The following is a 12576-nucleotide window of genomic DNA, read 5'->3' as shown; positions in this document are numbered from 1 at the left end:
CACAGTTCTACCTAGAACGGCATCATTGGTACATGTATTTCTTTCATCTACTAAATTTCTCTTTTTCTCAAAAATACTTGAAGTGAAAATTATTTTTTAACTAGTTTCAGTTCAAATTCAAGGTCAGGCTTGACTTAATTACTAGAGTAATTACTTAATTATTCTAGCTAAGAACTGTATTGTCTGCCTTCGCAACCATTTGCAATCTTACTGAAAACCAAATAACATAATCCTGGCCACTTCTTAGAGGAAATTGGACCAAGACCAACAACACTTTGAAAAGGTTTGATGGATATTTCCTGTATTGTGAAATTAACTTGGATGACAAAAGACAGAAGAGCATTTTCTTTTCACTCCATTATATTTATTGGAGCAAGTCTGTGAAAAACAAGTTGGCTTATATTCATCCAGAAGTAGCAACTTTCAGATTGTTACCAAATGACATCTGTTCACTTGAAGTTTTCCTTCAGGAGCAGTGCATTGTGATCTGCATCCATATTCGTTGTTTATTTTGCAGGAAGAGCATGCATTTTCAAACCATACTGGTCCAGCTTCAAGATCTTGCCCTATAGCATCTCGTATGCTTGTAGGCACAAGCAAAAATGTGCGAGAGATGCATATTTCTCCTTGCGCATTTATTATAATGGAAGATCTTTGATGATGGCATTTTAATTTTTATTGTAGGGCATCTATTTCTTTCCTCTGAAATAGTCTGTTGATTCCATGTATCCTTCAAGAGATTTTAACTAATTGTCCTCCTCTAGAATACAACTCTGGACCATTTGAAGGCTTCTCCAAACTTCATGGAAGGATAATGCTTTTTTGATTTTAGAATACTTCTCCACTTAAACAATATAGCCCCTCCTAATTTACCACATCTAGATCACAAATAACAGTCACCTGCAGCAGAAGGGTGAAAGAAATCTTTTCTGTTGGATGAGGCCCTGTGTCAAAGTAGAGCATGCTAACTGCAAATATATACAACAATAGCTAAATAATATGTACATCTTCTGAATATTATTTTCTTTCCAAATAGACAATTTTCTTAAAGCTTTCAACAGTTGTATCTGCAAACAATGAAAGGAAGTTTTGCATACTTTCCTTATTACTCCTTAAAATACTTAAAAACATAGCTGCATCAGATGCATCAAGTTGCATCAATTGCAAAAGATGAGGCTTCTTCGTCAGAGTCTAGAATGGAATGGCATGCCAAATACGGAGGGCATTCAGCAAATTTATCCACCAGATAAACCTGACCTCAAATATCCTAGGCATTTTCCATCACTGGTGCATGGAAAGCTCGGAAAGCTCACTGAGTCGCTTCCTCTCTTGCATCTCGATGAGAGCACTGCGCTGATTCACAATTGCAACCAGTTGGGACAGGATTATCTTCTCTGACTCATAGTCCTCAGAAGTTTTCAAAGAATCTTTAAAATAAAAATCACATGCTCAGAATAAGGAACCATCATAATATTCAATTACATAATAAAAGAGAAAAAGGACTGGTGGAACTGCAAATATCTGGATTACATCTCCAAACCTCTTTGGTTATGCTGACTCTAACCATTTTTGAAAGAGGCAACATCCAAAAACCTGCAAGTTCCCTATCCTTTATCTACTATTTTGTCAAAGGGAAAATATATCACAGGGAAACCCAGGAGTTAAAACTTCATCAGGAATAGGATTCCAAGAATTATACTTTTATAACATGAATGAATGAATGAATGAATGAATGAATGAATGAATGAACATAAACTTTCCTAGTTTTTCTGCCCCAATGTGACATCACTCCATGCACACAGAGCAAACATACCTAAATGCTTTTTTTTTCATTCAAGGAATGAATGCATGATGTTTTTAGCTCTTGCTGAATGGGCTATTGACTATTCTCAACCAAATTCCTTTATTATTTAAAAAGAAAAAAATTAAGACCAGAAGGTAAACCTTTCTTTTGTTTACATTTCCTATTCTGAGAATACCAGACTGCAAATGACCATAATGAATATGTTGTCAAAGCTAAACTTGGAAAAAAGGGGGAATATTTGTCCACAGAAGGCAAATGGGAAACTTCTCTTGACAGACAAACCTTTTCTTTCGACTTTTTATTTGTTACCCAATGGACATTTCACAATGTTGAGTCTTTCAAGGCTGTGTGACTTGTGACCACCAGATTCCTGGCTTTTCTCAATCACAGCAGGGCTGCTACATTAGTAAATTTCTATCTAAAACCATTCAAAAACAATTCTGAGTATAAATTAATTGAGCTGATTAAATAGCAGGTATTTTCAGGCAAAAATGATTATTGTTCCTCTCATCATGAGCTTGGGCAGCTCTTTATTTATTCATTTGTATCCTACCTTTATTATTTTCTAGATAACTCAAGGTGGAGAACATACCCAACACACCTTCCTCCTCCTCTTTTCCCATATCAACCTATTACCATATTTTTCAGAGTATAAGACACACCTTTTTCCCTCAAAAAAGAGGGTGAAAAACTGGGTGTGTCTTATATATTGAATACAGCATTTTTTACCTCCCAAAACCGCACCCCTTTCATCAAACTGGCTGTGCATAGTTTTAGGAGGCTTGCAGAGTGCTCCTGGGGGGCTGAGGAGGGCAGAAATGAGCAGAAAATTTATTGTTTAATTTTGCCCCCCCCCAGCCCCCAGGAGCACTCCACTAGCCTCCTAAATGCTATGCATGCTGTTTCTTTAGGGAGGGGGAACGGGCCCATTTTTGCAAAAAAAGGACCATTTTTGGGAGGTCTGCAGAGTGCAAAAACATTTTTTTAATTTGCGTCTTCAAAATCTCGGTACGTCTTATACTCCAAAAATACGGTATGTTCTTTCTTACCTTCCAGATTATAGTAGCGCCGTAGCTCTTGATCCAGCTGCCACTGCTGCTCTTCCAGCTTCAGCTCTTGCACACTAAAAAAATTGTCATTGTTACTATCTACAATTAAGAAAAAGTTCCTGATAACGTAAGGAATTCCCTTCCCAAAAACTCCATACTAAATGAGGAAGAACATGCAGTAGATGATATCAGTATACCTGAGGCACATTTGCCTTGCAAACAGAATTATCCTAGCAAGATTATCAGTATTTTCAAGTTATTTTTCTCTAACCACTGGTCATTTTACTAGTGGAATATTTATTTTATATTCTTCTTGCAGATCTTTCACCCTAAGGGATCCTCTAGGATAGATCACCTGTCCACGAGTTTCCAGGGATTCATGCTCAGAATTTTCATTTTAGACTAAGTCTCATTCTGTGATTGAGTCATCTTGCAATAACTCATTATGTAGTTGTTATATCTTGCCAACATATAGTTGTTAAATCTGGGCTTAATATTCCGCCACTGTGGTTTTGAAGTTACCATTTATGAATTAGCATGGTATGCAAATCTCGTCACCATTACAAATGATAGAACTTACTTGAATTCATTCTTTGAATTACAGGTGGTAGCCTTTGAGTGCTATTATAGTGCAGCTTTTCTCTTTCTTTCTTTTTTCATTTTGCTTTGAGTTAATAGAATGAAAAGCTATTTCCTGTTTTTGATTCTGATTGTCATAATTTCTAATCATAAGTTGCATTGGTTCTGGTATTTATTATTTATGACATTTGTGGGTCACCCAACTCCAAAATGATACTGGATTGCTTCACAATGTTAGAAGAAACAGTATTATAAAATATTATAAGAGCGATTAATGCAAAACATTATGAAGGCTGTTTGGAACTAGGTAAAAGGTAACACAAATAATAAAGGACAATGAGCTGATGTCAATTATATTTTTTCTCTTTTGGGCAGAATGCTTTTATTTATATTCCATGTCAGAAGGAACCTTTTCCATTACCTTTTTGGAGTGTGAAATTACATTTCTAACACTATTCTGGGACACAACTGGGGTGTTTATACATTTTATGCTAACAAGGAGTCATCCTAATCGCTTTTTATATGTTGAGAAGCTGGCCCACTTGCTTGATTGAAAGTTATGTTAGTGAGAGGAGAAACCACAAATGGCTTGTGGTCTCCCTTATGATTCCTATGGCAAATGAAAGAGCAGTGCTGGATCGATTTTCTATGGTCAAAATGAGTTATTCATCTTAACTGACATAATTTGCAGAGTTCCTTACTCAATCATGAGGTCAGACTCTTCAGACATCAGGCTGTTCTTCTTTTGGATCAACGTGAGCAACTGGTTCATCCACTGTTTCTTCAGTTCGGACTCTGTTCCTAAAGAATATGATGAAGGGAGATGTGAGAAGTTGAATCTGACACATTAGCTTAAAGAAGAACCATTAGACCACTTTGTGGCACCTGTTTTTCATATGTGGCCATCTCCAGACACCATTCCTAGTCAAGGAAGCTTCAGATTCTTACCTGCCTCTTCTCGCAGAGATTGTTCCACCTTTATGCCCTGCTTCTCAAGCTCCCGAAAAGTCACTTCAATCTCTTCTAACCGCCTCTGGATGGCCTGCAAAAATGTTGGTCAAAATAAACATTGATTAAAAGAAAGGTTTTGAAATGCAAGAAGTGGGACCTGTAACCAGATTTTACAGCAGGAAAGGGGATTTTAGGAAAAGGAATCCTTTAAGCAGTGGTGGGATTCAAATAATTTAACAACCGGTTCTCTGCCCTAATGATCTCTTCCAACAACCAGTTCACCAAACTACTCAGAAACTTAACAACCAGTTCTCCCGAAGTGGTGTGAACTGGGTGAATCCCACCACTGCCTTTAAGTGATAACATCACATTTAAGTTTTTACTAGGACTAGGTAGCTTCAAGGCTAAGACATTAATGATGTCACAGAAGAATTTTTGCAAAATCAACACAAAAAGCTAGATAGTACAGAAGCATCCCTATATGTTTCCAAACACAGATATAGGTCTCTGGGATTATCACATTCAAATATCACATTCATTCATATTTTCCTTATTATACTTATTACAAGAGCCATGGCGGCACAGTGGTTAGAAAGCAGTATTGCAGGCTAATTCTGCTGACTGCCAGGAGTTCAATCCTCAACGGCTCAAGGTTCCATCTTTCTGAGGTTGGTAAAATGAGGACCCATATTATGGGAGGCAATATGCTGACTGTAAGACACCCAGAGAGCACTATAAAGCCGTATGGAGTAGTATTTGTCTTAAGTACCATTGTTATGCTCATAAGAGAGGTTTTATATTCCAGCCATGCCCCTTCTTCCTTTCCCACCTCCCCAGGCATAGTTCTAATGACATGGAAACAAAGCAGCCAAACAAGGTTGCTTCCAATGTAATGGGTACCACACTTGTGGTAGACACTGCTACACCCTTTTGTAGTATTGCACGTAGTATTCTTGATAGCTGCAGAGAGCATGGTGCCTGGGTGTCTCTATTTTTTTATAATCTATTTCTTTATTTGAATACATTCTTGACAAAGAAAATCACCTGAGCTTTACAAAACCTCTTCATTTCGGCCTCTCTGGATCGTCGCAACAATGTCTTCTTCCAAGTTGGATACTGAGTTTCTTCAGTTAAGCTGAGGAAATGCTGCAAACCACAACATGCACAGGTAAAAACAAGAGAAGGTCATGGGGGAAGACTTAAAAGCTACTGTCCATCTGTAGTGATTGACTCAGACTAGGCATTGCTGCTTACATGGCTGCTAAAATCAACTGGACTCCTGCATCCCAAATATAAAATATTCTTTATGGAACATGCTTCCCCCAAAATCAAGATGCCTGGGGAACGCTGAAGTACAGTTCCCAACCTCCCTCCCTGTGATGAATGAATAGATGCAATGCCTGTTAGTCCCACAAATAAGACTTGAACAAGAAATAAATGTACTGATATGATGATGCAACACATCATGCTTTTGTGATTAAAGCTTATTTTATTCCTAACCCACTCATAAAATTTTTCCTATTTTGAAAGACCGAAAATTGAAAAAGATGAATAAATATAGTGAACTTCACTAATACTAAAAAAACCCACAGATACACTACACAGCAGGCCAGAAATTGCTGGCTAATAGGAACAATGCCACTTGCTTTGCCTGCACAAAAATCAGCTTTTCAAAAAGTTGCTCACAACCCAAATTGTAAACCATGATTTGAGATTACCTGGTCTGGCTCATGGGGCAAAAGATTAAAGGCCTGCCAAAGTTTCAAGAGTAACCAACAAAGTTCCATTCTACACCTTTTAAAGAGTCTGTTAACTACACAGTCTTAACTTGTAACGTGCACAGAGACATTCCCTGTTTTCACTGTAGACAGCCTTGTGAATTTTGTAAGAGTCTTATGAATCAATATTTTAGTACAGAAACATTTGCTTTAGTTTCAGAGAACTAAAATGGATTCTAAATTACCTGTGGCCATTTTCTAACCCTTACTTCCCTGTTCAGGAAAATTAAAGATTGGTATCACCAGCTAACGGGTTGTCAAATTCTGAGTAACTGCTCCTCACATTACTCCTATCCCTTGTGGATTCAAAGAAGTGTGTTGACATTTGTACCAGCCTGCATTTATCCACTTTGTGAGTCTTTTATTGAAAGGAGTTGCTGGGCATTTCAAAGTCTTCATAACAGTTGTAAAGAGAAGACAGTAAAGGAACACCAGGGTGACCACAACAACATAGCAATCATGTGTAAAAAGATACAGTGAATAGAAATGGATCTTGTGTGTAAGGAAGAAGAAAAAGAGTAGCTGATTATACAGGGGAAACAGCATGCTGGGATCGCAGAATGACATAGACATTGAGTAGAAAAAGTAGTGAAAGGATGTGTCCTCCAAATGCAGATGTTCCCCAGAATTAAGTACTGCTGGAGCGGAGAATTCTGCAAGCCAGAGTCCACTCACATGGAAAGTACTCAGGTTGAGAAAAGATGTACATTATAAAGAGGACAGAAAGTCAACCAAGAAGCTTGTAGATAGAAAAATCAGAAAAAGAAAATAATTAGTAAAGGGAAAAAACTTAAAACCTTTGAAACTTAAAACTTTGTATGCCTTTGAAGGCATACAGAAGAAAGTCCATGCATACGAGATTTTTTTTTACAAAAGTGAAAAATAACACTAAGAAAATATGACGAATGCTTTTTACCTACTAATATAGTGACAATATGATTCTTCTGGATTATTAATACATAAAAGTAACACTGAGAAATATTTGAACCAAGCATCCAAACATTCAGGTGTCTTGACTCACCATGCTTGGCCCAGGATCTAAGTTCCCTTCTTCCTCCTCCTCCTCCTCCTCCTCCTCCTCCTCACTGTCACTGTCAACCTCCAGAAAATCTGCCAAAGAAAAACAGCTATGATTGCAAAAAATACTGTATTTACTTTGCATGTAACAGAGCCACAGGGGATCTTTGGGTTAAACTTGCAAGCTTGAACCTAGGGTGGTACTATTTTCTCTGTCACATTTTGAAAGAAGGCTTGCTTTTATAAAATTAAATGAGGCAAATGCTTTGGCATTTCTGCACCATTCAAAATCAGAACTTAATTCTACAAAGGGGAAAACTCTTCAATAGTAAATGGAACACTAGATTTTTTGGGGGGGGGGACTTTAGTTTCAAAGGATGAAATCCATTGAACTTTAATGAAGGATTAATGGTTCATTGACTGAAGTGATCGTTTCTGCTTTCTAAAGTTGAAGTAGTGCAGGAGGGGGGGGGATTTTTAGTAACATAAAGAGATTCAACATAGGCTACATTCAACAAATCACATACAGAAATACATACATAGATGTCTGTACTTCATCTAACAACAAGCAATATGCAGACAGGTACTACATAATAAGATTAATGCATAGCTTGTGTTTATGAACAATGCAAAGATTATGTGAAGTGGGGCATATGAATGAGGCATATCCAGATAATGACAGCAAAAAGAGGAAAAATATGGCTGGAGATGAGGGAAAGTCATTCTAGGGAAAGAGAAATTGGAACTATAGTCCAGTCTCTCTCTCTAGTCCCATAATTTCACCTCTAGAGCCAGGTATTGCTGAATAGATCATATTTTGACTGCTGCTTTGGAATCTCAGTTCTATCCTCATTCATGGCTTCATTGAGAATGAAAAGGTAGACCCTTTAAGATGTGCCATTGAGAACCATCTGGGTGAGGTGCGGGGAAACACACACTTTCCCCATTGAAATCCACCCATGAGGCTATGTTTGAGAGACTGGGCTGAAAAGAACAGCTGCAGTTCTACTGTCTTCCCAGTTGCCTGACTGCACCTCTTCCCATTTCCATTGTTTGTTTGTTTATTGTTTATTGGATTTATATGCCACCTTTCTCCCAAAGGACTCAGGGCGACGTACAGCATTAAAAAAAACAACACCTATTACAAAAGTTAAAAAGGAAATTAGATAGAGTATCCAAAAACAAACCCAATTAATATTAACAATAACTTTTAAAAAATTAGATTAAAATTAACAATTAAATCAATAATTTATTTTGTTTTGTTCAGGCCAGGCCGGCTTGCTGGAAAAGCCAACTTTTTAGCGCGTGTCGGAAAGACCGGAGGTCGGGGATTATGCGAAGCTCCAGGGGCAGCTCATTCCAGAGGGAAGACGCTCCCACAGAGAAGGCTCTCCCCCTGGGGGTCACTAGCCGACACTGTCTGGCCGACGGCACCCTGAGGAGGCCAACTCTGTGGGATCGCACTGGACGGTGGAAGGCTACCGGTGGCAGTAGGTGGTTTCGCAGGTACCCTGGGCCTAAGCCATGGAGCGCTTTAAAGGTCATAAGTAGTACCTTGAATCGCACCTGAAAAACAACTGACAACCAGTGCAGATCGCCTAAAAGGGGCGTAACATGGGAGCACCTAGGTACCCCCATGATAACCTGCGCGGCCGGATTCTGGACCAGCTGAAGCCTCCGGGTGCTCTTCAAGGGCAGCCCCATGTAGAGAGCGTTGCAGTAGTCCAGGCGAGAAAGGACACCTTGACTCCATTTGCTGTGGTGGTTGTGGATTCACCCAGATTTTGGTGCTGGGTGATTTTAATCTTGGAGGCAGTTTAGGAGTACACGAGGACCCTTAATTTGTCCCAGGTCATTCCTGGCCTAACCCGTGTTAGTCATACATTAGATCTGGATTGTATCTCAGAACTGATGAAAGCCCATCTAGTATTGGACAAGTCTCTTCCTGCTGATCATAGGGTTAACTACACCCATAGATTTCACAGGGAGGAAAGGCCAATTAACATGGCTAATTTAGGCACCTGATGGATCTGGAAAATTTCTAGTCAATGCTAAAGGATTTCACCAGTCTGAAATGCAGAGGCAATCACATCACTATGATGTGACTGGTCCTGAGCAGCCTCTTCTCAAGTGGCTCCTTGGTTTTCTGAAGAGCTCCAAGAAATGAAGTGGGTAAAGAGATGCTGCAGGATGCAGGGAATAGGAAAATGGCATAGTAAAAAATAAATAAATCAGTGCAGAAAAGAGCTTGGCAAGCTGCTTGAACTGATATGGGCAAACTGGAAATTGCCTCAAACATCACCGCCTATTGTAATTTTCAAAGAGAGCCAATGTCATGGAAAAGAACTAGAGAACAACTTTTTGTGGTTAATGATGAGGGACCTTTTTGTTTCCAAAGAACACAGAGTTCACAATCTTTTTAAATGGCAACAAAGAAAAAAACCTGTTCCATAGCATGAATACCATGACAGAATTTGCCTTGTATTATGGAAAATAAAATTGGAAGGGGGGGGGGGAGAGTATGTAAATCACAGACATCTGATTTTCATTCATTCTCTTTTGTTGGGTCTTTACTCCTCCTCCCTTTTATCATCTGTTTGGAACATTTGAGATACAATAAAAAAATAAGCAAGGAAAATAACCTGATTCTCTGCTGAAGCTGGATTCTTCCAGCCCTATATCAGAAACATCAAGCGGGTTTGAAATTGGACTCAGTCTGGATAATTCAAGCTTTTCCAAGTCTGACAGACAAATCTTTTTCTTCTGGATGATCTCACGTTGGATTTGCTCTAGGGTGGGGTTTGAACCTTCTCCAGAAATAGTAAGACCTGTTCCTCGTGAAAGTGGATTTAGACAAGGCTCTCCCTTAGAGTGACCACTCCAAATTGTTTGGTCCTGTGCCATGATCTCAGGTGATCTTCTGCTTCCATCAATCTGAAAAGCTGAATCAGCCTTGGGAACAGAGTCAGTTGGCTTCTCAACTCCCACAAGAGAGGAGCTTATTATACCAGCACCTTCCTTTTCTGATGGAAATAGGCTGGGGCCTTCACTACCTTTTTTCCGAAGTGATTCAGGCTGGCATTCTGGCAGCTGATCTACAAAGGGAGACTTAAGCTCATCCAGGCTTGGCCAATGTGGATTTTTTACCACCCTCTTTTCTTCAGTAGTCAAGTCTAAAATGTTTTTGCCTGGTGGACTGTCCGGATAGGATGAATCCTGCAGAAACGAAATACAACAAGTTTGCAAATGAGTTGCAAGTATATAAAAACTTAGAACTAAGGAGGAATTTCCTGACAGCTAGAACAATTAATCAGTGGACCAACTTGCCTCCAGAGGTTGTGAATGCCCCAACACTGGAGGTTTTTAAAAAGTTGTTGGCTAACCATTTGTCTGAAGTGGTGTAGGTTTCCTGCCTAGGCAGGGGGTTGGACTAGAAGACCCCCAAGGTCCCTTGCAACTCTGTTAGTCTATTCTATTCTAAAACATCCAAACAGTCTATCAAATTGATATTCAAGTTCTCAAAATAGCCAAGCATGTTCTGAACAGAAAACCTATAAGATACCATTGCCCATTAATGCAACAGTATCTGCATATTTCCAGCAACTAAAGTAACTGTGGTGTTGAGATTTAAATCTTGACCTAGGCTTGAGGAGATTCTCAGGCCTGGTCATTCTTCTTGATCCAGAGTTAATGCCATATGGAAAAATAGAAGGAGGAAGTATTATTGATGCTGTTTGAGGTTCCTGAATTAAAGGGGAGGTATAACTCAAAGAAGTAATATGGAGAGACACACTGCTTCCAAAACTATAGCTAATAAATAAATAGAAATAAATAATATGATAAACAGCATACATCGTGATAAATAAAACCACTGAGAACATTAATTTCCAGGCATCTGTTAATCTCTTTGTTATAACCACTGTGGTACAGCAGTCAAAGACTTGGTCATATCCTACATGAAGCATTTCCCATCTTACATGACCAGAATCAGCCAGTGATCAGATTTATTGAAAATCTACAGGTGCTGGCAACAATGGAAAAAATATGTATCTGTTTGTATGGCAAGAAGCACCTCCCTCACCCCAAAAAAATTAAACATAAAATATTTCAAGATGAAAAGAAACAAGGATTGCAAGTGCCTGGTCTGAAATTGTATTTCACAGCTTGCTTCTTAGTTTGGATAATAGTGTCGATTCTGTTGAGAAATACTGTATTTTTCTGACTATAGCACGCACCGGTGTATAAGACGCCCCAAAATTTCGAAGAGATAAATAAGAAAAAAACCCTTTTTGTTCTCCCCAGCTCCCAGGAGCACTGCAGGCTTCAGCAGGGCTGGGGGAAGGCAAAAATACCGCCAACGTTTGCAAAAATGGTCATTTTTGCCTTTACCCAACCCTGCTGAAGCCTGCAGAGTGTTCCTGGGGGAAGGCAAAAACTCCCCCCCCCCCAACCTGCCATCCCTCGCTAAAGGGATGTCAGGGAAGGGAAGCAGGCAGGCAGCCGTTACCATTGCGGGGGGGTGTTCTTTTTGCGTAGGAGGGAATGAGGTGCGAGGTGAGTTGCTGGCCTGCCACCTCCCCCACCCCATGGTAAAGGCAGCCTGCCTGGTTCCCTTCCCCACTATCCCTTTAGCGAGGGGTGGCAGGTTGTGGGGGGAGAAGTAAGACGCGTGTCCTAATGCTACCAGAGACTGACAGCTCCACTGCGTTCTTTGCCGTTTCGTCCAGGGAAACCCCTTGTAAAAATAACCTTGCAAGTTAAACTCATGAGGTTTCTTTTACAAATGGCTTCCCTGGGTGAAAGGGCAAGGAATGCAGCAGAGTTGTCAGTCTATGGTAGCTCTAGGACGCGCGCCTTGCGTCCCCCCCCCCAACCTGCCACCCTCCTCTACATCGGTAAAAGTTGCTAGAAATAAGTCTTTGTGAGACTCCAAACAAATGAGAAAATGGGGGGAGGGAAACAAAGGCAGAGGAAAGAGAGAGAAATTGTGGGCCGGCTGCCAGCAGAACATACAAGCATAGAGCGTTCACCCAGAGCGGCCACTGCTGGAAGACTCGGCAGCCTACTTCCTTCAGAAAAAGCCATGCTGGGATGCTGGCAGCAGGGGCGGAAGTGCCCTGGCTCTGCAGGGAGAGCTGGGCCAGGGCATAGTGGGGCTGGGAGGCGCACGATCGGGGAGCGGAACAGCCATCCGGCAAACCCCTCTCTCACGTGGGCACATTGCTGCTCACCGACCTAGCGGTATCCCAAAGGCACCAAGCAATGCAAGCACCTTTGTGGCTCCCCCCCCCCCCCGGTTCCTGCAACTTGATGCCTTCGGGATACCACTAGGTTAATGAGTGGTGCTCTGCCTGGCCAGAGGGGGGGGGTTGTCCAGGGGGCTTATTTTCAGGGGGGG

At 40.5% G+C, this 12576-nt stretch overlaps 1 protein-coding gene across 2 annotated transcripts in view; it reads right to left on the bottom strand.

Annotated features, from left to right (window-relative positions):
- Positions 1 to 325: 325 nt before the first annotated feature.
- The window catches only part of MICAL1 (microtubule associated monooxygenase, calponin and LIM domain containing 1), a 48508-nt gene continuing 36257 nt past the window's right edge, over positions 326 to 12576 (bottom strand). Inside the window, exons 18-24 of one of the 2 annotated variants that reach the window (XM_087719894.1) lie at positions 9821 to 10394; positions 7183 to 7271; positions 5428 to 5529; positions 4381 to 4474; positions 4134 to 4233; positions 2854 to 2927; positions 326 to 1427 (exon numbers count right to left, since the gene is read on the bottom strand). In XM_087719894.1, coding sequence (XP_087576020.1) covers positions 1282 to 1427; positions 2854 to 2927; positions 4134 to 4233; positions 4381 to 4474; positions 5428 to 5529; positions 7183 to 7271; positions 9821 to 10394 — 1179 coding nt within the window. In that variant the 3' untranslated portion in view covers positions 326 to 1281. The remainder of the gene's footprint in view (positions 1428 to 2853; positions 2928 to 4133; positions 4234 to 4380; positions 4475 to 5427; positions 5530 to 7182; positions 7272 to 9820; positions 10395 to 12576) is intronic. The other variant, XM_087719893.1, reaches the window with a different exon arrangement.

Source organism: Thamnophis sirtalis, unplaced genomic scaffold, assembly GCF_051295495.1.
Source record: "Thamnophis sirtalis isolate CommonGarterSnake01/CBP01778 unplaced genomic scaffold, rThaSir2_p1.2 scaffold_7, whole genome shotgun sequence".
NCBI lineage: Eukaryota > Metazoa > Chordata > Lepidosauria > Squamata > Natricidae > Thamnophis > Thamnophis sirtalis.
The sequence above is the reverse complement of the archived record's forward strand: the minus strand, read 5'-3'. Positions and strand labels throughout refer to the sequence as shown.